The sequence below is a fragment of the Penicillium canariense genome, assembly GCF_028826845.1.
Source record: "Penicillium canariense strain IBT 26290 chromosome Unknown utg000008l_segment0_segment0, whole genome shotgun sequence".
Classification (NCBI taxonomy): Eukaryota; Fungi; Ascomycota; class Eurotiomycetes; order Eurotiales; family Aspergillaceae; genus Penicillium; species Penicillium canariense.
Genome location: NW_026622735.1, coordinates 529,020 through 554,070, shown reverse-complemented (window position 1 = coordinate 554,070; position 25,051 = coordinate 529,020). Strand labels below are relative to the sequence as shown.

At 56.1% G+C, this 25,051-nt stretch overlaps 11 protein-coding genes across 11 annotated transcripts; 3 read left to right on the top strand and 8 right to left on the bottom strand.

Moving 5' to 3' along the window:
• Positions 1-196: 196 nt before the first annotated feature.
• Positions 197-1,777, bottom strand: N7482_010196 (TADA1 family protein; the record flags this gene model as incomplete). Its single annotated transcript, XM_056692320.1, has 4 exons — positions 197-861; positions 973-1,081; positions 1,167-1,441; positions 1,567-1,777. 4 exons carry the CDS (start codon positions 1,775-1,777, stop codon positions 197-199), a joined length of 1,260 nt encoding a protein of 419 aa, XP_056538277.1.
• Positions 1,778-2,229: 452 nt separating this feature from the next.
• N7482_010195 (FUSC family protein) lies at positions 2,230-5,597 on the bottom strand (the record flags this gene model as incomplete). Its single annotated transcript, XM_056692319.1, has 5 exons — positions 2,230-2,330; positions 2,398-2,559; positions 2,620-4,051; positions 4,107-5,444; positions 5,541-5,597. The coding sequence occupies 5 exons, from the start codon at positions 5,595-5,597 to the stop codon at positions 2,230-2,232; spliced, it is 3,090 nt and encodes a 1,029-aa protein (XP_056538276.1).
• Positions 5,598-5,956: 359 nt separating this feature from the next.
• On the bottom strand, positions 5,957-7,918 carry N7482_010194 (WD40 repeat domain-containing protein; the record flags this gene model as incomplete). The annotated part of the gene is made up of 3 exons (XM_056692318.1): positions 5,957-7,684; positions 7,757-7,845; positions 7,903-7,918. The coding sequence occupies 3 exons, from the start codon at positions 7,916-7,918 to the stop codon at positions 5,957-5,959; spliced, it is 1,833 nt and encodes a 610-aa protein (XP_056538275.1).
• Positions 7,919-8,297: 379 nt separating this feature from the next.
• N7482_010193 (mitochondrial 37S ribosomal protein bS18m) lies at positions 8,298-9,106 on the bottom strand (the record flags this gene model as incomplete). The annotated part of the gene is made up of 3 exons (XM_056692317.1): positions 8,298-8,501; positions 8,643-8,878; positions 8,974-9,106. The coding sequence occupies 3 exons, from the start codon at positions 9,104-9,106 to the stop codon at positions 8,298-8,300; spliced, it is 573 nt and encodes a 190-aa protein (XP_056538274.1).
• Positions 9,107-9,386: 280 nt separating this feature from the next.
• On the top strand, positions 9,387-11,850 carry N7482_010192 (uncharacterized protein; the record flags this gene model as incomplete). The annotated part of the gene is made up of 2 exons (XM_056692316.1): positions 9,387-11,614; positions 11,682-11,850. The coding sequence occupies 2 exons, from the start codon at positions 9,387-9,389 to the stop codon at positions 11,848-11,850; spliced, it is 2,397 nt and encodes a 798-aa protein (XP_056538273.1).
• A 1,241-nt stretch (positions 11,851-13,091) lies between these two features.
• N7482_010191 (uncharacterized protein) lies at positions 13,092-15,900 on the top strand (the record flags this gene model as incomplete). The annotated part of the gene is made up of 2 exons (XM_056692315.1): positions 13,092-14,079; positions 14,153-15,900. 2 exons carry the CDS (start codon positions 13,092-13,094, stop codon positions 15,898-15,900), a joined length of 2,736 nt encoding a protein of 911 aa, XP_056538272.1.
• A 180-nt stretch (positions 15,901-16,080) lies between these two features.
• Positions 16,081-16,613, bottom strand: N7482_010190 (uncharacterized protein; the record flags this gene model as incomplete). The annotated part of the gene is made up of 2 exons (XM_056692314.1): positions 16,541-16,613; positions 16,081-16,316 (listed from the first exon to the last, which is right to left on the bottom strand). The coding sequence occupies exon 2, from the start codon at positions 16,276-16,278 to the stop codon at positions 16,081-16,083; it is 198 nt and encodes a 65-aa protein (XP_056538271.1). The 5' UTR covers positions 16,279-16,316; positions 16,541-16,613.
• Positions 16,614-16,861: 248 nt separating this feature from the next.
• Positions 16,862-17,356, top strand: N7482_010189 (putative integral membrane protein; the record flags this gene model as incomplete). The annotated part of the gene is made up of 1 exon (XM_056692313.1): positions 16,862-17,356. The coding sequence occupies one exon, from the start codon at positions 16,862-16,864 to the stop codon at positions 17,354-17,356; it is 495 nt and encodes a 164-aa protein (XP_056538270.1).
• Positions 17,357-17,744: 388 nt separating this feature from the next.
• Positions 17,745-19,880, bottom strand: N7482_010188 (uncharacterized protein; the record flags this gene model as incomplete). Its single annotated transcript, XM_056692312.1, has 4 exons — positions 17,745-18,325; positions 18,417-18,723; positions 18,825-19,430; positions 19,665-19,880. 4 exons carry the CDS (start codon positions 19,878-19,880, stop codon positions 17,745-17,747), a joined length of 1,710 nt encoding a protein of 569 aa, XP_056538269.1.
• Positions 19,881-20,359: 479 nt separating this feature from the next.
• On the bottom strand, positions 20,360-20,914 carry N7482_010187 (uncharacterized protein; the record flags this gene model as incomplete). Its single annotated transcript, XM_056692311.1, has 1 exon — positions 20,360-20,914. One exon carries the CDS (start codon positions 20,912-20,914, stop codon positions 20,360-20,362), a length of 555 nt encoding a protein of 184 aa, XP_056538268.1.
• An 827-nt stretch (positions 20,915-21,741) lies between these two features.
• N7482_010186 (threonine/serine exporter family protein) lies at positions 21,742-24,057 on the bottom strand (the record flags this gene model as incomplete). The annotated part of the gene is made up of 1 exon (XM_056692310.1): positions 21,742-24,057. One exon carries the CDS (start codon positions 24,055-24,057, stop codon positions 21,742-21,744), a length of 2,316 nt encoding a protein of 771 aa, XP_056538267.1.
• Between the last annotated feature and the right edge of the window lie 994 nt (positions 24,058-25,051).

Here is a 25,051-nt window from a genome sequence, read left to right as displayed (position 1 = left end):
CAGCGCCGGCAAGTCCCAGACGCCGTGATCATCCGCCGCCCAGAACCGGAATCAATAACGCAAGAAACGCAAATGGGAAGGGGAAGGGGTAAACATAAGATGGCAGCGTGTGTGTCGTAGACGAAGGGGACGAAACGGAGGAAAGCAAGGGTGGCGGGTATAGGGATGGGGTATCAGTCTCCGATCCTCCTCAGATCTAAGCAGCCATCGACAAACACTCGTCAAGCAAGCCGCTCAACTGCTCCCGATCAACAGTCGTGCCTCCTTCCCAGTCCGAAAAGGCATCATCATCGTCCAGATCCATCTCGTCATCATCCGCGGTCTTGATTTCATGGACCTCACCGACATCGTTTTCCAGCCGGTCCTGCTTTTCCGTCTCCAGCTCGTCTTCAAAGTACCCGCCCATAATCTGGTCGATAATCAGCGGCATATGACCCAGGATGCCACGGCCCAGCTCCAGCGTGAGCCGGAGGTCCCTGACCCCCAGGGGCCGGCGGATACCAGCCTCCCTGGCCTCGACGGGGAGCAATCCGGTGGCAGTGTCCTTTACGATTTCGCCGCGGGTATAGGCGAGTTCCTCACGCTCCAATTGCTGGCGGTACTTGCGCATCATCATACCGTTGATGGTGCCCGAGGGCCCGTTAGAGCGCGTGCGCGAAAATACCCCCGACAGAACCTCCTTAATAAAAGTCTCGGTGGCGATGGCCATGAACTCTGCGCACGGCAGGCCGGCGCCACTAGGGAGTGATTCTTCGTAGCACATGGGAACCATGCGGGCGTAGATGGATTCGGCGTCAGGGAACTCGCCCGTCTCAGCGGCGAGGGGTTGCGCATATCGTTTCCGGATTTCCAGTTCCCAGTCTAAAGGGGGAAGTGCAGCGTTAGCTCTTTGTTCGGGGTTGGATAGGGTGCGCGCGATGCGACAGCGCAGGGGATATCGGCGTTAAATGGGTGAAGATGAAGAGATCTTACTTGTCTTGTTCAGTCCGCCCGCGCTCGCGGGGACTTGGCTCGGGAGTTTAATCTGTTTCGCCTGGTGGTATTCCTCCAATTCATTGGGAACCGTATCATTGGGATCTCGCTGGTAACGTGGAGAGAGGTCCCGCATCAGCAATCGTTCTGGTCGCGCCGGCATCGCCGCCCGCTATCCTAGGTGGAGCGCATACCTCTGGAATACCCTTGATTCTCCGACGGTCCCTTGGAGGCAGTTGCATGATCTCCGTCTTCAACCTTTGCTCCGCAGCGTCGCCAGAGACAGGCTTGGAGACCATCGACGGCTTATCGTTGGCCGACACCCAGGTTGCGACGCCATGGTCGGGCAGATCGCGGGTGAGGTTTGCGATGATCGCGCACACAAAGCTATTATGAAGATGTTCGATTTTCGGATCGGCGCATAGCATATGATCGACCCGCGACGCGTATTCATTCTGGTTGTAATGTCCTAGAAGCGGCAGGAGGTCAGGAGGTCAGCCATCAACAGCTCCCATTCATCGCGGGGAAGCCCGAGGGCGACAAGCTGTTTCCACGCCAGCCCAGGGGTCTTTGGGCGCCCGATCGGTCCCATACCTAATAAGAAGAGCGCAGTAGATTCCTTATACTCCGCCCACTTGTCCCCGATGGCGGCTTTCAGCTCGGTATAGGCCTGCTCCAGGTCCAGGCGCGGCACCGAAGGCAGGGACCGCGACGATTTCACCGTCGTCGAGGGATTCGGCGCCGCGTTCTTGGCCGCATTAGACGCCGAGTCGGTGCGACTCAGAGCGGCCGGGTCGATCTGCATGGCAGCTGGAGGACTGGCAGGAGCGCAAGGCGAGGCCGAAGGGCGGCTGGCGACGGGGGCTACGCATTCATGAATGGGGAATGGGGGGGGTGCGGAGGTCGATTCGGGGTCGAAAATGAGATGGGATGAGATGGGATAAGATGGGAGGCCGTGCGAGGAGATGATGGATGATGAAAGGCGATGGGAATTGGGAGGGCAGGAGGGAAGGGTGGGAGGTTGGAAGGTGAAGTTCGGCGAGATGCGGTTTCCCCGCCAGAAGCGGATGCGTCGCCCGAGAACAGCCAGACCGGACGACGGGGTGATCGATGGTCGAATAAATGGACTGATAGGATGGGAGAACAATAGAAGGACTTGAATGTTTAGATCGGTATTTACAGAATAGCCCATATGCCTCCCGTGGACACGGTGAGAAGCGAAGCCGCGATACGGGCGAAGCATGATGGTATTGCTGTCTACGCCATTTGCACTACATCTTCACTCAACACGCCAAACAGCTGCCCGATTTCTGCGAGGATCTCCGTGATCTCCTTCGACAACTGGCCCGTCACCAGGACTAAAGGAGCATTCGCTTAGCAATGGGACATCTCCGACACGGTGCGAGAACTAGAGCTAGAACTTACTATAAGCATACAGCAATGCGCTGTCATCGTCCGTCGTCAGCTGCGAGGCCTCATGGCTCTGGCGGTACCGGTAGATGCGCGCCAGCAGCCTGTCGCGCGCATGGTCAATGCTGGGCAGCACATCGTTGAGCGGGTATTCGAGTTTCATGGACGAGGCCATCACTGTGATCGTCTCAGTCTCAGCATCCCGCAACGCGTTTCGGCTCGAAGAGCGTTACTTACCGGTGAGAAGGTGACTGATGCGAGCCGAGAGCTGCCGCCGCTCGGTCTCTGTGTACCGGAGCAGACTGATCTCGCCCTCGGTCGCCGTCTCGCTCTTCGTCAGCTCCAGGTTCATCGCATGGAACGCATTCACCATCCGCCGAGTACGGCGGATGATACTGGCATAGATATCGTCGGCAAAGGCACTGCGCAGCTCAAACTCCGACCGCGCGGAGCTCAACAGCGACTCTAGCCGAGAAAGGAAGCGCTCGAGCTCGAGCCTCTCGCGCGCAGTTATATACACAACGGGGCGGCCGGTCTTCACCATCGCCGACAGCGGGTCACGCCTCCAGACCAGACCCAGCCGCAGCCAGAGCATGCTGAGACTGTCCTTCAATCGGCGGCGTGCGCTGATCGGCCAGATCACTCGCGTAATGATAATGCCCCAGATACAGCCGGACAGCACGGCAACGACGCGATGGAGCGCGATTTCACCGATGATAGGATCCTGGCCACCTTCGTCCTTCGAGCCATCCGCCTCCTTCTGGGTGAGCGAATAGGCATACAGCACGGAGAGATTATAGGTGAGCATGATAAACCGGCCCATGGGCCCATTACCCTGAACGATAATGATATAGGAGGTCCAGACGGCCATCAGCCATCCAAAAGTGGCAAGGCCGAAGACATTGCCTCCGGAAATGTACCAGGACAGGATGGCACACACTGCTCCCAGGCAAGTGCCGAGGAATCGGGCGTATCCCGTGGTATTCGAAGCGCCGATGGTCATCGAGCAAACCAACATGTACGACAACAGACCCCATTCGCCGCGCCAATGCTGGTAGAACGGTCTCGTGGATGGCAGAAAGGCCGGCAAAGCATAAAGAGCAGCGCCAGCGCCGACCTTGATGGCATATTTGGTGTCGTCGCGGCGGAAGAACCCGAGAGATTTCCAGAGCCGATAGCCCAGTCGTTGCTTGACGGTGGTTTCAGCAGCTGGGCGCAGACAAGCACTAACTGCGGCAGATGCTCGAGCGTCGGGTTCCGGAGGGGTCAAAAAGATAGATTCCTCGATGGTGCTGGTGTCTTTGGCCCGCCAGAATTGCATCCAGCTCCAAGATCGCCCATTAGGCCGCTCCTCAGTCTCGAGCTGTAACTGGTCCAGGATAGCGAGCAGCTCGTGCAGCTGCTCTCCAAATTCCAGAAGCGAGAAACTGAAATGACCACAGCTGGCGGACACTTCTTCGAGATCCGCTTCCGCCTCGTGCGTCTTCAATTTGATGGGTTCGATCTGTTGATAGAGCGATTTCAAAGTCTTTTCTCGCGATCCCTGGAAAAGCTCGAGAGCACGGTCGAGACTGGTGCGCAGTCGATTGTCTACAGAGACTTTGTAGTGCGGGGCAGGACCAAAGGGGACTTCGTTCAAGATCTCTTTCAAAGTGAAAGCCAACGACCGCTGTGATGAGTTAGCTTGGTGCCCAATGCTTTCTGGACCGATCGACCGGTCTTACCATCGAAGGTCCCAAATGCGAAATAAAGATTGTGAAGACATCCGCCGGGAGCAGAGGGTGTTTATTCGACTCCAACTTTCCATCTGAGTTCGGAGTGCCGAAGCCTCCACCCGGGGAGAGCTCTTCCTCCGGGCGTTCATCAATCGGCTCCAGAAACGACCCATCGGGGAAGGACCAGGAGCGTTCCAGAGATGCGAAGTACTCCGTGGAAGGAGCACTCTGCTGTCCTCCAGACGAATCAGATTCCCGAACAATCGTCTCTCGGATCAGACTGAATTGCAGAGAGGCAGCGCTGCGCAAGCCTCCCATATTATGAGTGATGTCCTGCACCCAACGCACAAGCTTTTTCTCCAGCCGATATTCCCGTTCAGTGCCTGCAAAATAGTGCTCGAGCTTCGCCTCGCGCACTAGCTTGTCCAACTGGGCGTAGGCCATTCGGTGTTTCGTTTCCGCCTCGAGAAACTCTGCCGAAGCAAGGTCTTCCTCAGACCCGCTGAGGAAGCTGTCCGTGATAATAGCCAGCATGATAGCCAGCGTGTCTGTGACGGTGACCAGGTTCGCACGGAGCTTCTTTCGCGCGGACATGGGGAATATCAAAAAGGACACGGCCATGGCAGCTAGGACGCCCATGATCACCATCTTTAAGACCTGAGAGATCTTGTTTAGCGATAGATCGCCGCTCTGCACGGCGCCCTCCTTAGTCAAGACGGTGATGGTCGACAGGGCCGTGAGCGAGCAGGCCACATTCACCAGTGGATCACCCAGCCTCTGCTTAGTCCACCCGACGAAACCCAAACCGCCGCCGCAAAAGACAATCAGCACCACCGCATGACCCAGCGCCGGCAGATTTAACGTATCCTGGAAAAAGTTCTCTACCAGCATACTGGTGATGGACAAGAAGGCAGAGTAACAGAACGCGAGCAGCGCGCAGATCAAGGCGCGATACATGCTGCCCTGGGTCCTGGCGGGGTGGAAGTACACGGTGACTGTCGCCACCAGATGCTTGCCATCCTGGTGGCCAAGAAACGACGAAATCGCAGGGATAAACGTCGCCATGGACCCGAGCAGATAGGCCAAACTGGACTTCAAGACGCCAATGCCGGGCTCGGAGGTCACGAAGCGGTGCAGGGTCGCCCACAGCTCCTGTGCCTGTTTTGACAGCCAAGTTCCGTATCCATCATCGTGTAGCTCGATCTCGCCCGACAGCAAGCCGCGCCGCTCGTCGCGCTCCGCATTGTCGTCATGTGCTGCCGCAAATCGCCGCGTAGGGTTGCGCAAGCTCACGAGGCCTTTTAGACGCTGGCCAGTTCGTGGGAGGACGAAGGTTGCCTGCCGCAGCTATGTCTGCAATTAGCAAGGACTGAACTCATGTTGTGATTGTGGTTGTGGTTGTAATTGTGTACTGCCTATTGCGCGCTCGGATTGGATACACACCTTGGGTCGTAATCGGCGGGAGCTACTAGGAGCTCCTCCAGGCTCAGACGGCGCCATATAGGCGGATCTCCCGCGTTCGCTTTCGAAACTCTTCGGGGTTGTTTCACGTCGGTAGCAGGGCCGACTTCATTGTGCAGAGTGCATGGTTCTGGGAGAAAATCGCAGGGTATTTTGTCTGACCATTTGTCTCGAGGTTGTTTGTGGGGAAGGTGCAGGGCCACAAATTGTTGGCTGGCCGTCATTGGAACAATGCGCGGGCTACGGCCACCTCCCGGTGGGCTGTCCCCACGCACCTCTGCTGTATTGACTTCGTTCTCATTTCGAGATGGAACACTTCTCAAATTAAGCCAAAAGGGCGCCAACTTTGATTCCCGTTAGATACAGACAAGTATGCCGCCCAGTCTACAGTATCCTCATTACAGGCCCTCCACTTTCCACACCTTCACAGCGGCATCGGCTCCAGCAGAGGCGATCTTCGAGCTTCCGTCGATCCACGCCACGCCGTTGACGCCCTCCTTGTGGGCGTTCTTGACCTCAAGCCAGTCACCCGGCTTGGCCAGGCTCCAGACAAAAATATTAGTGTCGAGGGATCCACTAACAACATGTGTACCGGCCTTGTTCCAGGCGAGCGAGGTGATGCGGGCTGTGTGCGCAGTCCAGCGGTCAGTGACGAGACTGCCATCAGCCACCTTGTAGACCAGAACCCGGCCACGCAGGTCTCCCACCGCCAAGATGGAGGCATCAGGGGAGAAGGCCAGCATGGAAATCTGGTTGCGAGAAGCCTGAATGTCGGTCTGGGCGGAGAGGCTGGAGCCTGAAACCTTGCAGATCTGCACAGATCCATCCTCGCCGCCGACAGCTGCAACGTCCCCATGCGCCGCCACGGTGGTTACCGAGAACTTGGCCTTGTAGTCCCCGGTCTTCTTGCCATCTTGGAAGATTTCGACCGCCTCTGCAGCGGCCACCAGCACGGTTGAGCCGGCGGCGGCAACACCCTTCGGCTGGGCAGTGAGTTTCGATGCACTGCCGGTATAGGTTTTAGCTGCCACGTCAATGGAGCGGATCGTGTCGTCCCAGCCGACACTATAGATTCGTCCGGAGCCCTCCGGTGTGGGAGCCAGGCCAGCAATGTAACCAGGGTGGCCCTCTCCCTCGATCTCCTCCGCGGATCCAGAGGCAATGTCCCAGCTGCAGATGCGGCCCTCGAAACTTCCAGTCCACAGAGTCTCCTTTCCATCGAGAGTGGACTGGCCCAGAGATGTGACGCTTTTCTGGTGACCCTGGACCACCTGGCGAGGCTTGGGGGTTCCCTCCACGAGGTAGTTCAGATCGCCACTGAGAGACAAACTGATGAGCAGGTTGTCGCTTCGGCCCGGGGGCCACACCACGCCAACTTGGTGATCGCGGACGGCCGCAGCACCCTCCTCGCCAAGAGTCCAGCTCTGCGTGGTCTTGCCAGCCTCCACATCCCAAATCTTGACGGTCCGATCCGCGCTCGCAGTCACGAATTTCCGTGAGTCCTTACTCCACGAGACGCCGAAGATACTGCCCTTGTGCTCGCCCTCGCCGATCTGGCCCTTCGTCTCGCCGGTCTTGCCATCGTAGAGCCAGATCTTACGGTCTGCGCCCACGCTGATCAAGTGCGAGCCATCCGGACTGAAGGCCACGCCGTAGATATAGTTTGTGTGCTTATCTCCGATGCCGGTGTTGAACTTGAACGGCGCGCCGTGGTAGAAGACCAGCTTCTTATCATCACCCGCGGCAGCAGCACGGAGAGGCCTCTGCTGCCTGATCGAGACGGAGTTGATCTGTTGCGTGTGACCATAGATTTCGCCAACGGTGTTTCCGCTGTCCCACGTAATGCAGTGTCCATATCGTTGCTTTCCGTCGCCGACTGCAATAATGCGCTGGGAGTCGCCGTCCCAGGCCAGGTCATTAATCCGGCCGTTGACAATGCTGTAGTCTCCCTTTGTGATGCCATCCCCGACGCAATCCCACACTCTCACAGTACCAGCGGCATCACCGCTGGCGACGTAGAATCCGGAGGGAGAGAAGCGCGCGACGGTGGTCTGTGCCTTGTGCTCGGTGTACTGTCTGGCGATTGCGGGGTTGTCGATGGAACGGACGAAGATGGATTTGTTCGACTGTGGATGGAATATGTTAGGAACTTCCCGTCAAAGTGGGACAATGGCATGATCAAGACGGGAGAGTCATACGGCGTACGCAAGTCGCTCGCCCTTGGCGTCGGAGGAGAGCTGGGTGGGTGCGCCGCGGGTGGTGGAGGGGCTGGCCGCCCAGATGGACTCTGAGGAAAGTCAATGGGGGGCTTCTTTAGGGTAGGAGAATAAATTGCCATTCATACCGTTCGTGATTGACATCGAGGATGTAGTACTCGGAGCTCTTGAGGGGAGTGAGTTGGAGGAGGGGCCAATGGCGGAGGAGGATGTTGTTTATGACCTGACGGTTCTCGGAGGCGGTCCAGGCAGCTCTGGCGGGGAACAGTTTCAGCCTTTGTTCGGCACAACCCACTCAACGCGCAAATGATAGACAATTGTCCTTATACTCCGTAATATTACAATGGAACAGGGGTTGAGATCGGAAAATCCAGTTGAGATTCGTCAAAAAATATAGGTCAATTTCGCGCTGAGAGTAATAATACATGAAAATGAGCCCCGTCCAATAGGCCCCTGGGTCTGTACAAGAACACCGTAAACGATCCCCCAATGATCATTGAATCTGGGAAACAAGATAGCCTCCCTACCGGAAACCCCCGTCCATCTTCGCCTTCATTTCAGCCGCCAGAATCTCGGGATGCCGGTGGACAGAGGGCATGAGGCCGAGGCCCATGGCTCGACGGATAGCCTTGGCGATCTTGCGCTGGTTGACGGGCCGAAGACCGGTTTGGTCACGGTGCTTGATGCGGCCAAGAGGGGACACGTATTCGGACATGATAGAGAAGTTCTGGTTTCAGATAAAGCAATGTCAACGGTTGTCTTTGGGGTGTGACTTCCTGCCAACCCGGGGGGCAGGGTAAATGGCAGGGTTAAAGAGACAGAACACAAGCTTTATATGTAGCCACGGACGGGGTTTCAGAGTTCGTACCTTGTAGAGGTCCAATGGGTTGAGGTTCAGGGCGTCAAAGGCATCGCGCGAAGGGCTCTTGCGCTTGCCCCATTTCTTCATCTCGGCCGGGCTCAGATCATGAGGGGCATAAACGTCACCGGCTTTCCAATCGCGGGTCTGGAACTTTTCCAGGGCTCGACTTTCACCCTGGGCTTTCTGGTCCTCGAGGAATCGCAGGCGGTTCGGTAACCGGCGCCGGTTCGGGGTTCGGGGAGCTGATTAAGGTGTCAGTCACCAGTCCATACAAGCAATGGACCTCTTGATGTCTGAATGTCATAGACTGCACGAGATTCCCATCAGGTTAACATACTCTGTTGGTGAGGAGCGGAGGCTCGCTGGGAGGTAAAGGCGCTCATCGCCGCCGTCGAACTCCAGCGGCACGCCGAAGGGACGGCATTGGCGACACTGCGCAGCAGCGACGAAGAAAAGAGACTTTGAGACATGGTGGCCGGCTCTAGTTTCTGGAATATCGAGGATGTGGGCTGCACCAGAAGGGGTAGAGATGTCGAATGTCGAGTGTCGAGGCCAGGGTCAGCGCGGAGCCGACAGGCGGATCTTTTTTTGTGCCAAGACCGCCTTCCACCTGGGTAGCTCCGCGTTCGCGAAACTCTGCGAAGCCGTGTCATTGAGCTCAGCACCCTGAAGAACTTCAACCGCACAGTCCTGTTTATTCCGATTTCCTAGCTCAGCCATTCGAGCGGCACAGCTCGCCCGATCCAAATCATGCAGTCTCATCTCACGAGACAGGTCTTCCGGGCGCTCATCAACAACGAGCCGCTGTCTTTTTCGAGATGCCGGCGAAACCAACTGCTGCATATCATCTCCCCCGCACGAGTCCGGTCAAGCCTCGCGAGCCTTCCTCATGTACAGCGACGAACCCTCTTCGCCTTCAATCTGGACCCGAAAGCTGCTGCAGGGGAAGGGCAGCCCACAACCTTGGCCTCCGAAAAGGGTCTGAAGCCGATGACCGACCTGAAGCGGTCACTGGAAGATAAAAGCAGGGCCCCTCCGGACCATACGCTCGCCAACGCCTTCAAGCTCTTCTTCGAGACACGAGTGGATTCCCCCGGAGTCATCAACTCATTCCAGGCGCGGCTGTTGTCCATGACATGGAAATACCTGAAAGCCCGGCAAGAAGAGCTAGACGATGGCGACTGGCACAATGTCTTCTCGGTGGACAGTCTGGAGCGAATCCTCTTCGTGCTTTCCGAAGCCCAGTGTCTCCCCGAATCGCGCGAGACGATCCTGAAGATTGCGCGCTTTGCCTACCTCGAGCTCCGTGCTGACCACGGTTTTGGTCCCAATTCGGTTAGCCGTCCGGCTCTCCTAGTCTACATCAATCTTCTCTCAATAAACGGGAACCCAGAGGAGGCCCGACATGTCATCATCGACTTTGGAGGTCAGTTACGTGGGGCAAAGCCGTCTCCATGGCTCACCGTCCTCAAAGGATTCGCCCTGAAAGACGACCGGCGTCAGCTGCGGAAAATCACCCAGGACTTGGAGAAATACGGGGTCAAGTTTGACCAAGCTTCCCACGAAGAGCTTATTGGGATTCTCATCGCACAAGATCTATTCAAAGCGGTGCAGACCATCTACGAGTGCCCATTGGCCGATAACGCCGAGCCTTCTTTAGACACCAAGAAGGCTGTGATCAACTATGCGGTGATGAGGTCAGATATTGTATGGGCGAAGACAATTTACCAGACCCTTTCTGAAGGTTCCAGTCCCAGTCCGGAGACTGCAGGTATTGCTTTGCTTTTGGAAGCGGCGCAGGGTAGCAGTGCATCCTCTCTGGCCGAAAAGGTCAAGCTATGGACTGCGACAAACCCCCGAATCAAGGGAATACTCACGATCGCAGATGTGAACAATCTTCTTCGGTATGCCAATGTGAAGGAGGACCCAAAGTTGGCCGCTGCCTTCGCCAAGCTGGCAGAGCAGTGGGGGCTTGTTCCTGATGAGCAGACGCATTTGTTGCAACTTGAATCGTCCGTCCAGGCCGGTGATGTTGAGACTACACTTCAGATTCTTGAGAATCAGGTGGATCCGACTTCTCTACCCCAAGCAAATATCTCTCTTGCCAACAAGCTCATCACAATGCTTTGCTTGTCGGAAAAGAAAGACTCCTTGTTCCAACAGATCTCGTCTCTCCTAGATCCATTGTTTCAAGATGATGTGCAGCTGGAACCGGCCACTGTTGCTGCATTGACCAGTATGCTTCTCTACCGCCATGATAACGCGGCTGTTTCCGAGCTACTTCGTCCGCGACTGGCCACCTACGATAGCCAGGGAAAGACTCTCATCCGCACCGCGGTCACCGACTTCATCCTGGATCTCAACCAGAAGGACGACGACGTATGGGAGGTATACGAGCTGTTCAGACTCGCGTTCCCGGAGACCGGCGTCAGCGTGCGAACCGAGCTGATGAGTACCTTCTTCGAGCGCAAGCGCAGCGACCTCGCCGTCCTCGTCTTCGGCCACATGCGGCAGGCAGAAGATCTGTCTCGCCGGCCCAAGCCGGACACTTATGCGCGGTGCTTCCAGGGTCTCGCGCGAACCAGCGACGCAACCAATCTGGAACTCGTGCACAACATGCTTAAGCTCGACCTCGAGGTGGAGCTCAACACGCGGATCCTGAATGGGCTAATGCTGGCCTACGCCGCCTGCGACATGCCCGAGAAGAGCATGAATATCTTCCGGCAGATCCTGCAGTCGGACGAGGGGCCCTCGACCAAGACCATTGCGCTGTTCTTCAAGGTCTGCGAGAAGCACCACAATGGCGTGCAGGAGGCCATCAAGATGTTCAATAAAGTGAAGAAACTGGAGATTGAGGTTGATCGCCGGCTATACTCATCGTACATTGAGGCGGTGGCTGCGCAGTGTGAGTTCGATCTGGCGACAGAGGCTATCAATAACATGCACGCCGAGATTGGGGTGCCTCCCACGAGTACAACGTGAGTCCTGAACCCCAACAGCCCGTGTCTTTTGGTATACTTCCCCGTGCTGACTTTGCTACCTCAGGATTGGACTGTTCTATAATGCCATTCCCTATCAGTATTGGAAGGACCAGGTGGAGGAGTGGGCTCGCGAGAAATATCCCGAGCTATGGGCCCACCTGGAAAGAACCGAGCGTAGCGAGCACGAGGAAGGGCAGAAGTTTGATGGCATCTCGAATGAGGTCTGGGTGTAGGTTATGCTGGTGGTATCATCCGGTGAACTGGTTCTCTTGGTCATGGGCATCATCCTATTTGCATTGTATATAAAAAGCTATTTCCCCGTATTTGTACATTATGAATATTTAGCATTGGGCTAGTGTTTGTTAATCCCTAATTGCGTCACTTTTCACTCTGGCTCGCCGCCAATGGCAAGGCGAATCGTTGAATAAACCACTGCCGTTTTATTGCGTGGTCTGGATGCAACAGGCCTCCATTGCGCTGAGAGTATCCCGATCAGATAATATATCAGGTTTGGAGCCCAACTACACCCAAAGGACACATGAAGAAGAGAGAGAGAGAGAGAGGTTTCATTGCGTGTAGAAGTAACTCTCGGTATAGAAAGGTGATATGAAGCTTCTTTGCTTTCAGGTGGACTGGTAGCCAAAACTCATCGATGGCTTTACCCAATTATAGTAAACACGACAATACTACACTGCCCGACGACATAGCCTATATAAAACTACTATTAATATTATATACCCTAAAGGGCGCGATCGATCTAAAGCTATCCTAGCTATAAGATCTAACAAAAAGGCTACTATAAAAATATAGTCGTTACCAATACACACGCACGGTACAAGGCCTATGTCTTCACTGGTGTCTGTTTTCTGCCTTCTACAGTATGTGTGTCGTGGTATTTGCCACTGAAGCTTTTATTGGAAGCCATTCGTGCCTCTCTCTCCCCGCACTGTTTTGTACTCTGTGTAAGAAACAATACAGGCCCCCACCGACATAGACATGGGCATGCCGGAATAACTCTCAAAATGTACGGAGTACTAGCTCCTTCATCGCTAGGGTTCGAGAAGCAATCGCGGGGTGTAAGTGGTCGCGCCACTTTCGAGACATACTGTATCATATTTCCTCCACCTCCAAGGGCATCTTTACAAAGATTGAGAAAAAGAACGATGCACCATAGTACATACTGTACAGTAGAGCTGCCCCGCACTTGCTCCAGCGTAGGGCCATAATCCCCACCAATACGCTTTTGGACGACCAAGGAACAGCGAGTGCTTGACAATCTCGTCACCTTCCGTCAGTACGCACAGTTCACTTGAAAGTATATACTCGGTCCAATGCAGACGAGGTGCCCTCAAACACAATCCACGTCTCGTTCTCGTCCAGCGCAGCCAGTGCCCTGCCGAATGTCCATCCCCCCACGAAAGTTCCACCTGTTTGCATGATAGGCGCTCTAACTTGTGCAAATCCACATATAAAAATGCCTCCATGGAGATACGATGACTACACCGCCGCATGGATATGCGCACTGCCATTAGAATTGGCCGCCGCCTGCGCAATGCTGGATGAGCGGCACCGCCCCCTTCCCCGCGAGCGGCATTCACGCGATAACAACACCTACATTCTTGGACGAGTCGAGTCACACAACGTGGTGATTGCCTGTCTACCCTCTGGTATCACCGGCACCGTTTCCGCGGCAAGAGTGGTCAATCTGATGCTCTCCACTTTCAGGCACATTCAGTTCGGATTGATGATTGGGATCGGCGGCGGTGCTCCGAGTGAGGTGCATGATATCCGACTGGGAGATATTGTCGTCGGAAAACCCACGGGTTTATTAGGAGGTGTTGTTCAATACGATTTCGGCAAGACGGTGCAGCAGGGACGGTTCCAGCGGGGCGGCATGCTCAATAAGCCTCCGGAGATCTTGCTGACGGCGTTGAGCAGCTTAGAAGCCAAGCACTTCATGATGGGAAATGACATAGAAAGGACGATTCAGCAGGCGGTCCACAAGTATCCTGCCATGAGAGCTTCCTATACACGCCCCCCCGAACAGTCCGACCGACTGTTTCAGGCACACTATGAGCACCCAGAGACCCAACCCACCTGTTCTGATTGTGACGCCGACCAACTGGAACATCGAACGCCTCGTTCGCGGGGGATGCAGCATTCCTACGTTCATTATGGACTGATTGCATCCGGGGATCAAGTGGTGCGGCATGGTGCGATGAGGGACCATCTGCGCAAGGAACTGGATGTCCTTTGCTTTGAAATGGAAGCAGCCGGTCTGATCGACAGCTTTCCATGCCTGGTGATTCGGGGCATTAGCGACTATGCGGATTCGCATAAAAATGATCTTTGGCAGGGGTATGCCGCGGCAGCTGCGGCAGCTTACGCCAAAGAACTGATGCAGGTTATTCCGACCAGATATATCGACACGACTGGTGCACCTGTCGGCAGCAATGAAACTGGTTAGTCTTGTCATCAGTTGCATGTCCATTACTCTTCCGGAACAAGTGGTCCCATTGCTCATAATGATCCCAGGATCGGAGGACCATCGTTTTCAGGTTCACCAGTGGCTTTCACCGGCCAATGTCCAGGATGACTTGTCCCATCACCAACATGAATGCATGGATGGCAGCTGTCACTGGGCGTTTCAAACCCCGGAGTTGCAGTCTTTTCTGTTGTCGAAGCAGGAGATGGAATGTCTCAGGATCGGCGGAGCACCAGGCAGTGGGAAGTCTACCCTCACTGCCTTCATCATCAGTCATCTGATCCAGCATGACTATCACGTGGTCTACTTTTTCTGCAAAGGGACGGACGAAAGCAAGCAACAGCCTGTCCATGTGCTCGGCACTCTACTTTCCCAGCTGCTGGCCGCAGATGGCGGGTCTCACCTCTTCGCGTGGGTCAACGAGTTACGCTTGCAAAGCGGGAAAAAGCACGCGGAATCATTTGCAGTCCTCAAAGACGCTTTCCAGTATGCTTTAATCAATGGGTGTACCGATAAACCGCTCGTGGTCGTGGTCGATGCTCTGGACGAGTGTCATGATGGTTGCCTGCTTGCTTCCGCATTGATCACTTCACTGAGCACATCCAAACGCACCTCCAGGCTTCTCCTCTCCAGTCGTGAAGAGCCTGATCTGATCCACGTCGTTAAGTCGTTCCAGGAACGAGGCCAATCACTGCGCGAGTTGATCACCCTTCCATCACGTGTCCGACAGCCCATTGTGGCGTATATCAAAATGAGAATTGCCCGCAGTCCACACATCAATTCCACCTCTCTCGGACAAGATGTCTTTGAACAAGTCTCTGCTGCAGCAGATGGCTCTTGGCTCTACACAAGATTGATGCTGGATGAAATTGAGCGGTTACCAAGCGCCGCATCCGTGGCATGCCAACTACACAACATCCCTCACGGCCTCATGCAGCTTTATCAAACCATATTTGTGGCGATGGGATCGGCACTGACCCCGCTCGAGCTGCGGCTTGCCCAGCAGCTCTTTCTGTGGGTCGACATGGCCGACTTTGTTCTCGTGGGAAGATCCGAACTCGACCAAGAGATTCTCGATATTGTCTTCCAAGCGGAAAATGCGGGCGAGGAAGTGTTTAATTCAATTAGTCTTGCACAGAAACTCTGTTCACCTCTGATCACCATCATGGAGGCCGGACGCGACAATACCATCTGGGGAGAATGCCGCCAACGCCAACTACAAGTCCGCTTCGTTCATCATACTGCGGTGCAATTTGTACGGGAAAGTGCCCCTAGAGAAGAGGATACGGCACACAGAGCCGTTCCAGCCATATTGGAGCCGCAGATCCTGAAGAACCTCCATCGGGCCAATACGGCTATCTGGTACTTTGAGCACTGCACCAAATCGGCCACCTTGCTGGACTACCTTCGATTGAATGGATCCGCGTGGATCCAAGGCGCCTACTTTGAGATGGCCTACGCCCTATGGAGCGCATTCTTTCTCACCACACTGCCGAGCCATCTTAGCGATGGCGACTTAGCACGGGCCTCTGTGCTTTGTGATCGATTGACCCATTTCCTGCGCTCGGAGCAGTGCCTAAAGTGGGTTGAAATGGCCATTATCATCAATTTCGACGGGGGCTGTTCGTACCTGTTCGGGAATGCGGTCCGCGCTCTTTCAGCCGCACACAGCTCTTTGGAAGTTACCGATGGGGAGAGCAGAAGCAAATTGCTTCCGGCGTTTCAGACATTTTCGGTGGCGCGAAAAACCTTCTTTGCGGACTACGCCTATGTCATCTCTCGCACGGGGCCGGCATAGGATCCAGAGATGGCCATGCCAGAAGGATTTGAGAGCCGTCCTCTCGCCAACAGCTTGATGGGGCTCGGCCAACGATGGATGCATTTGTATGATAGCTCTGACCTCAGTTCCTAAATGATAAATGATTATCATCATGCTATACAACTCGCGATCTAATATTTATCCTGATATGTCGTATGACTATGTACGAGAAGGCATGTCAATCATGTCAATCATGTCAATCATGTCAATCATGTCAATCATGTCAATCATGTCAATCATGTCAATCATGTCAATCATGTCAATCATGTCAATCATGTCAATCATGTCAATCATGTCAATCATGTCAATCATGTCAATCATGTCAATCATGTCAATCATGTCAATCATGTCAATCATGCAAGCCCAGCTCGTCTCCACTTGAAAGGCCGCACGTTCTGCGTATGGTAGCGAGCACGCTTAGTACATTCGCCGCGGACATTTGTGACATGAGTCTGTTCTTACTGCATCACTTTCAGTTCAACCAGCTGGAACGGGTAAAATCGATTACACATTCAGTGATACTGCTTCTCAAGATCCTATGGACATGCTTGATCCTGTTCTCACTGGCGATCGTATGCTCTTCAAGCTTGCATGCACAAGACAGCCACCAGTCACATACACAGTCCCAGTAGACACAGCTCTGGAAGAAGCGATAGTCGAACATATGGCGACACACCCATAAATACACCCATCTTCCATTCTAATTGTTGCTAGCGGCAATCCTCATACTGTCCATACTTGCAATTGAAACTGGCCCCCACTCCATAGTTGCAATTGAAATTGGCCCCAACGACAGTTGGATCACACCTCGCTAACCTGCCAAGTCAAACAATTACTACCGAGAGAGGGGGTTTGCATTTGCATGTGCCTTTGTATTTATATTTATATTTGCAGGTAACGTCTTGTCTTGTCTACATCTGCCAAGATAAAAACCCTCACAATGCCCATCAACACAACTCTCCTCCTCCACGTCACCCCCCTAGCCAGCACAACCGGCACCCTCGCCCACGCCCTCCTCGAGAACATCGCCTTCACCACCTTCCTCGACCCATCCATCCGCTCGACCTCCGACACCATCCTACCCACCTGGTTCGCGCGTGTCTTCCGACGCGCCGTGTGGACGGTGCTGGCGCTCAACGTTACCACCATCGTCACGACTGCGACGGTGCTGCACCGGGGCGGGCGCGGGCATTCGCAGACGTTCTACTGGGCTGGTCTGGTCGGTGCGGTGGGCCATCTTTGTTTTGTGCCGTGGGTGATGGGGCCTGTGGAGAGGATTGTTGAGGGGAGGAGGGAATCGAAGAGAGAGGGGGAGAGGCTGGGGGCGAGGCCGACGGTGGACTTGGAGGCGTGGCTGCGTGTGCATTGGGTGCGGATGTGCACGGTGGATTTGATGGCGTGGATTGCGTGTGTGGGGGCTGTGTGCACGTTGTAAGACGGCATAGATTTTGAACTTCGAATTTTGAATTTTGAATTTCGAATTTGATCTCCTGAGACTCGTGATGCATGGCCCAGGGGTGACGTGCCAGGGACTGCGAGGGTAGTGGAGCTGGAAGGATATAGTTCCTGCGATCTGCTATGCTACTAACCACCGTGGACGATCCACACCGAGGGAAGGGGGGGTTTCGGATTACTATTGCTATTACTCAGATAGGACCAAGCTGGTTCAGCGTGAGAAATAAGATATCATTGGGTATGTCTATTGTCGAAACGCCCCATCGACCTGCAAACACGACAGTCCCAAAGCGCCAAGCGAGCCCCGACAATCGTCCCCAACCACGCCCACCCTCCGTGGAAAAGTGGAAACTGGAAGGTGAAAGGTCCTACTCGTTGTCGCGCACGTCGATCACCGTCGTCTTGAACTTGCGCGCCGGCACCTTCCGGTTAAACAGGATATCCGCCTCGCGGTACGAGCGGTTCTTCAGCTCGGGCAAGAAGAAGTACGCCATCATCCAGCACACACACGCCGTGCTGCCCCAGACATAGCCGCACTTCCCGGCCAGGTTCCAACCCGTGCCGTTCAGCATCTGGCTCGCGAGGTAGATCATCGGGATCTCGGCGACGTAGTATGCCGCACGACCCACGCCCGTGCTGAGCGCGCGCAGGCGCACCGACGAGGTCTCCGAGATAATGGTGTAGGAGATGGGGCCGAGGGTGCCGGCGAAGACAAACGAGATGATGATGCCCAGGATGGCCTGGGCGTAGTTGGTGGCGGAGGTTTGGTGCACGGAGGCGACGATGCCCAGAATGAAGAGGAAGGCGACGTTGGTGGCGGTGCCCCACAGATAGATGGTGCGGCGGCCGAACCAGGCGGTCAGGAACCACGAGAGGGCATTGGCGACGAATTGGAGACAGGAGTTGATGAGGTTGAGCTGGAAGGACTTGTCCGGGGAGATGCCGGCCTCTGGAGAGGGGGTCAGTCATAAGAACCATAGGGAATACTGGATTCTGGATCTGGGGAAGACATGTATCAAAGGGTTGGAGAAATAACTCACGCTCAAAGAAGAAAGTAGCCTGGTTCGCAATCAAATTGCCCGCAAAGTTCTGCGACGCATACATCAGGCAGGTAATAATCGTGCGGCGCAAGTCGGTGCCTTTGAGCAAGTCCAGCAGGGTCGGGCTCCCGCCCATCTGCTCCTCGATCTTGACCGTGCGCTCTATCATGGCCAGCGACTTCTGCGCGTTCTCGTGGTTTCCGTCGCCGAGGCGCTCGATGGAGCGGAGGGCCTCTGCCTTGCGGCCGCGGCGGATGAGCCACCAGGGGGATTCAGGGGCAAGGAAGAGCAGGATCAGAAGGGGAGTCTGCGGGGAGGGGAAGGGAAGAGCGTTAGCTGCTGGACCTTTCAGGGCGCAGGTGGCCAGGACGGGACTGGGACTGGGACTGGGACTAGGGCTAGACTTACGGGGAAAATCCACTGCAGGGCCAAAGGCACACGCCACGACCACTCGTCCTCCCGCTTGTTATAGCCATACGTGGCGGCCGCGACAATAATCGAACCGATCGACCAACTCATCTGCAGCGTAGCCGTGCAAGCACCACGCAGGGAGAGCGGGACCACCTCAGACGCGTACGCAGGGGCATTGGCAATGAAGAAGCCCCACGGTACACCCTCCAGCGCTTGTCCGACGACGAGGAGGGTGAGGGAGTCCGCCTGCAGAGAGGGGCACGGGTTAGTCGACATCACAGGAAAAGGTCGAATTAAGCTCCACCACCGCACGGTAGGCGGCGGAGGTGGGGCCGGTACACTTACGAAGAAGGAGACAAAAATGGTGGCGTTCATCAGGATCAGGCCCAGGATGGTCGTCCAGCGGTAGCCGATCCGGTTGGTGATGGGGCCGGCGAGGAACACGCCGACGAAGGCACCGCATTGGCCGGACTGGAACAGCGCGCTCTGCCAGCGGGTCGGGATGACCCAGGCGTTGTCCGCTACCTGCACGCCGTAGCGCTGTTGGAAGGCGGGCAGGGCGACGAAATTGCCGTTGAGGAACATGTCGAAGGATTCCATGACCTGAGCACCGCCATGGCTGTATTAGTGGCTGATCGGCAGGTAGAGGAAACTACAAAACCAAAAGTGGACTGGAGAGGGCGAGTGGAGAGAGGGAGGGATCAGATCTCGAGATTCAAGATTCAAGATTCGAGATAAGATCCGGGGATTCTGGGGTAAAAGGGGAAGGGGGAAATGCGGGGAAATAAACTCCCCCTCGATTCTCCAACTCAAAATGCGACTGGATGGCCAACTCACAATAGTAAAGCACATAGTAAAGGCCCACAAGCAGGCCCAGGGGTGACTCTTGACGGCCTCCCACACGCCCATCGCATGCTCCTGGTTCTCGCCCTCGAAGGCATCATTCATGAGATCCGTGTTATCGAAGATCTTCTCCGACTGGTGGACGTCGATCTTTTCGACCTCGTGGTCGGCATGCAGCACGCCCGTAGGCTTGTCGTCAGAGTCCGACATGATTGACGGTGGCTCTTCACGTCGATGGGAAAGAGGAATGGGAACAGGCCAAGGGAACGGGGAACGACCGAAAGAAAACCAGGGCGGGTCAGGAACTTATATCTCGGAATCCCCCGATTGCAGCTCCAGCTCCTATTCTCCTGGGGCTATCGGCGCATCTGCTAGCTCTCTGGGGCTAGTCCAGCTCGAGCACACGCGGGGTGCATGTGATACGTGGGTTAATTAGCGTGCAGCCAAAGAAGCAACCAGCCACCCGTTCATTAGCGAGCTTAGTTGCGGAGTACTATTTAACAGGGTCGCAACCCGCCAGATGGTAAGCAGGGGTGCGACGCTGTGGACGCTCGCGGAGCGACGGTTAGAAACGAACAATTACCCGAAGCGAACCACGCGAGCAGGTTAATTACACCGGATCAAGGAACGGGGGCACGGATAAACTACTCCATTGGACTGGAAGCTTAAGAGGGCCGCCCTGACCAGGCTTAGCTACGGCCAGGGAAGGCTTGACTCGTCCCCGATCCGGCTAGCCACCCGACGCCAAGGGCGTTGCGAGCCCAACCACCCTTCCCCCGGCCATTAGTCCGCTGACGGGGGACCAGCCAAGGGTGGCGCTCGGGCTGCTCGTGAGCGAAGGGAGGCCGGGCCCGAGATGGACTCGGGGAGGTGCTGCTAGATTGCAGGGCCACCGGTGGTGCGCCTTGCCGGGAGGGCGAGTCCGTGACTACCCCGTGCGGCCCGCCCCCCCCGAGTTTCTCCATGTTTGGGGGGTAAAAGGGCCCGGATTCCCGGGGATGCGGGGGCCCCGGACTGTGGCGGTTCCAGGACTCAGAAGACCGCACCAAAGGAGGGACAAGGTGAGCAGTCCACACTCCGCGACAGATTGTAGATTGTAGATTGTAGATTGTAGATTGTAGATTGTAGATTGTAGATTGTAGATTGTAGATTGTAGATTGTAGATTGCAGGTAGCAGATTGCGGAATGCCAGTGGAGTGGCAGACGACACAGGCGAGGCCGAGAACGTAGACACGGCAAGGCATGCGGGCCGCAGACCGGCCCAGCACGCAGGAACAGCTAAGAGCGAATCGCGGGCCCCACAGCCGTATTTTAGCTCAAACAAGGTCAGCCCGCCGGACCCCAGATTTCACCCGCGATGTGGATTGGCCGCCAGGAACCAAGCAATGAAAAGCATCGAAAGACAAGCCCACGGCCCCGGTCCCACGGCGGCCGCTGTGGTTGGTGGGAAATCTGAGTGGGGGGTCGGCCGCCACTCTGACCTTGCTCAGGCTACTGCGTTCGCGGACTAGCGCAACCACTTCTGGTGTCGCTAAACCGGTGTCTCGGGGTGCAGTGGTTAGGGCCGTGGCCTCGTGGTCGATGTTGGGGGCGAAGAAGTGTCCTGGTGAGCTGCTAAAGCTGCATATGCGATTGGTGGTGGCGAAGAGTTGGAAGCCACGCTCTCTCGTCGGCAACGATGGTTACCTCCCATGCTCTTTTGGGTATGCGCCGCTGAGTAGATCGATCGAGCACGTGATGCCACCGCAGTGAGCACGTCGGTAAGAAGAGAGAACTTCAGGTCCATCCTGAGCGAAGATATGGAGGACACCATGGAAAGCACGAGATTCAAAGAAAAATATATTATAAATATATCAAAATGGGATGGAAAATGTCAATTAGCCCGAACGTGGCAGATGGGTGGAAAGGGTGAATAGACAGAAAACAAGTGATGGTCAAATCAAAATCCAGATCCAGATCCAGATCCCACGCAATGCAAGCTAATGCTAACAACAGATATGCCATGCAATATATACAACGTGCCCACCCATGTCATGTACTGTAGGTACCCCATCTTCTATCAATCATCTCATCAAAGACTGAAAATCCCACTCCTCTTCTTCCCATGCGGATACACAATAAGCGCGGACACAAACAGCCCCACGGAAATCCCGATAGCAGTCTGAATCATGCCATACCCAAGGCTGGTCAAGCTGTTCGTCGAAGTGGCACTACTCGTGCTACTAATATCGCCTTTCGCAACCGCCTCCGCATACTCCAGCCCCGAAATGATCGAGCCACTCGACGCCAACCCGCTGGGCACCAGCGTGAAAATGCCCGGGAGGATGGCCGCGGCCGCATGCCCGTGCCACAAGCGGCTGTACAGATTCGCCAAGAGGCCGATCGTGAAGGCACCGACGGTGTTGGCCACTTGGTTGGCGCCGAGCTTCTTCGTGGAGAAGTAGTTCGTCACGTAGCCGCAGACGCCCAGGAACACCATCACGGGCAGCTGTTTGGGTTTGGCTTGGTTGATGAGGGCGGCGAAGAAGCAGTACAGCGCGACGGAAGGGAAGTGCTGGATGTACTCATTGCCCCACGCGTCTAGACTTTGCGTCGGGCAGGTCGCTTCCGTGGTGGCGTTGCTGTCCATCAGGCCGTAGATGGTGGTGCCGACGGTGACGCCGTAGCCGAGGAAGAGCGAGTAGATAATGGTGAAGACCATGCGGATGGAGCCGGCGTTCATCTGGTGGCTCTGCAGCTCGAGGGAGGAGCTGAGCACGGCAAAACCGGGCAGGATCATGGCGATGGATGACTCGGTGAGGGCAGAGAAACAGAAGACATGTGCGCCGTTGTGCTTGATGCTGCCGAAGGCGCGCGCCAGGAAGGACGTCAGGATGGCGGCGGACACTTCCAGGACGTTCGAGTACGTTGCCGAGGCGGGCGCGAGAATGTGCTGCATGAAGCCGACTATGGAGCCCAGCACGAAGATGATGGGGAGGTCGATGGGCCGCGCAGAGAAGGAGTACGGGCCGACCGCGACACTGGCCAGACCGGTGAGGAGGACGAGCAGCCAGCGGTTGTAGCGCGGCTTGCGCTGCATGATGGTGTCGAGCTGGGTGGTGGCTTCCTCCACGCCGACGACGTCGTGCACCACGTTTTTATACACACTATGCGTCTCCGCTAGCCGCGAGAGATCCAGGCCCTGGACGACACGGATAATCTTGACCTCGGCCGTACGCGTCAGCGGATCGTCGAAGGACATGAACATGCAGCCCGGGATATACAGGAACTGCGCCTTGACCTCGAGCACGTTGGACGTCATCATCATATACTCCTCGAGGCGATGCGTCGGCGCCCCGTACTTCATCAGTGCACGGCACAGCTGCATAATATACTGCTGCCGGGCGAGCATGGCCGCAATGTGCACGGTAAGCTTGACCTCCTTCGCGCTCTTCCGCTTCTGCTTGCGCCGCTCTTTGGCGGTCATAGGTGCGGGGCCCTGGGCGCCTGGCACACCGACGCGGCCCATGTCCATGGAGGCTTGGATAAGGGAGGAGGTATAGTGATGCTTGGAGTGGCCGACCTTGCTCGCCTTGCTGTCGTTGCCATGGTTGTACCACTTGACTTTCTCTTTTTTGCCATTCGGGGTTCCGGTCCCAGTCCCAGTCTCGGTTCCAGTGTCGGTTCCAGTCTCAGTCCCAGCCCTAGTGCCCGTGCCCGTGCCCGTGCCCATCATGGGCGTGGCGGTGCCAGACCTGGTTGCGGGGAGAGTCTCGATTTCTGGATCAGAAGCCGCCGCGGTCGTGGCCACGCTAATCCGGCTCGCAGACTCCATATTGCTGGCATAGACCCGAAGCAGATGCGAAAGCATCCCTCCATTGAGGGGTGTCGGCGCCCCGTCATCGGGGGTCATCGCACCAGGAGTCGTGGTACCGGAGTACGGTTCCATGCTGTTGGGCCGAGGGGCTCTTGGCCTGGGCGGCTGGGAATGGATGCCCAGCTGGCTCAGCAGGTGCCGAGCCTGGGAGTTGTGGTCGGTGCCGACCAGTCTCTCCTCTTCGTCGCCGGCCGTGCGCGCCTCATAGCTCCGGATATCGTCTGTTGCGCCGTAGTATTCTGGTGAAAAGCCTGCGTCCAATCCATCCGCCTCTCGCCCATGTGGCCGACCCAACGCCTCGGCTATCGTGCCGGCGCGGGCTCGGATGCGCTGGCTGACCGTCTTCCACCGCTGGGGGATGGAAGCAGCACTGGGCTTCTCGCTGTCCGGGTCCTGATATTCTTTTGCCGCATGAAAACTCTCCTCTTCCCGGTCCTGATGGGAGCCTTGAACCGCATCGCCCCGCTCCGTGAAAGAGCTCTCAGTCGAGGGCAGAGGGGGCGATGGGTTCTGGTCCTGGAACTCCGACATTCAGCACCACTCCGCGCGACAGGTCCACGGCCGGCCGGAACCCACTGGATTTCTCGGAGATAGATCTGATATGTGGCGCGAATGGCCGAACGGGTGCACAAGGGATCGCCAGGAGTTCGCGAATGCGTCAGTCAGCAACGGTCCGGCGAGGATGGTCAGGTCAAGGAAAACGGAGGGCGGCTCTGGTGACGAGCAAAACCCCACAAACGGCGACAATTCATATTTCTGGGGGAAAAAAGAAAGAATGGAAAGCAAGCGGATGAAAGAAATAGTCGATGGGGCTGGGGAGAGGGTCACTTCGTCAAACTGGCGAAGGAAATGAGGAGAAACGGCCGGCCTGCCATGGTCGCCCCCCGTTGACCCACGTCGCTAATGTAGGTTGAAGTCATGGCGAGACCAAGCCGGGGGACCCGGCCGCGTCAGAGCGCCTTTTTTCTTCAGGCCTCTCCACTTGTCCCCGATGTGGTGTGGTCGAGGTGGTTCCTTTGGGAAGCGGCCCATGGCCAGTGGCGATGCAAGATGAACAGTATTCAGTTCCTGGGCCTGTTCCTGGCAGAATCCACGGGTCGCCACTCCGTGAAGGGGGGGCGCTACGCAGGCGCAAATGATGCCAATAATGAAAATCGGGGTCCGTTATGCTCATTCCAAATTGAGAAACAAGCTTCGCCGGCAGCCACTAAGAGGGCGCTAGTGCTGCATCATCTGGCGGTCGCCGGCGCGTTTGGGCGTTCCCCAGACGAAAAACGTAATCAGAGGGGGTGCGACTGGAAGTATAATTCCGTCGGCTGCATTCCGTTCAATTCGCTCACTGTGTATACTGCATGATCCGCCCAGAATGGTCCAGAAGTCCCGTCCTGACTCATGGAAATCGACCGCGTCGAACTCTGAGAAACGCTATTCTCAGCACAGAGCCATTATCCTCTTCCCTTCTCGGCCTCGGTCGCAAGTGGGTCACGAGAAAGTGGTCCACTTGGGCGAACCGCCAGCTGGGAAA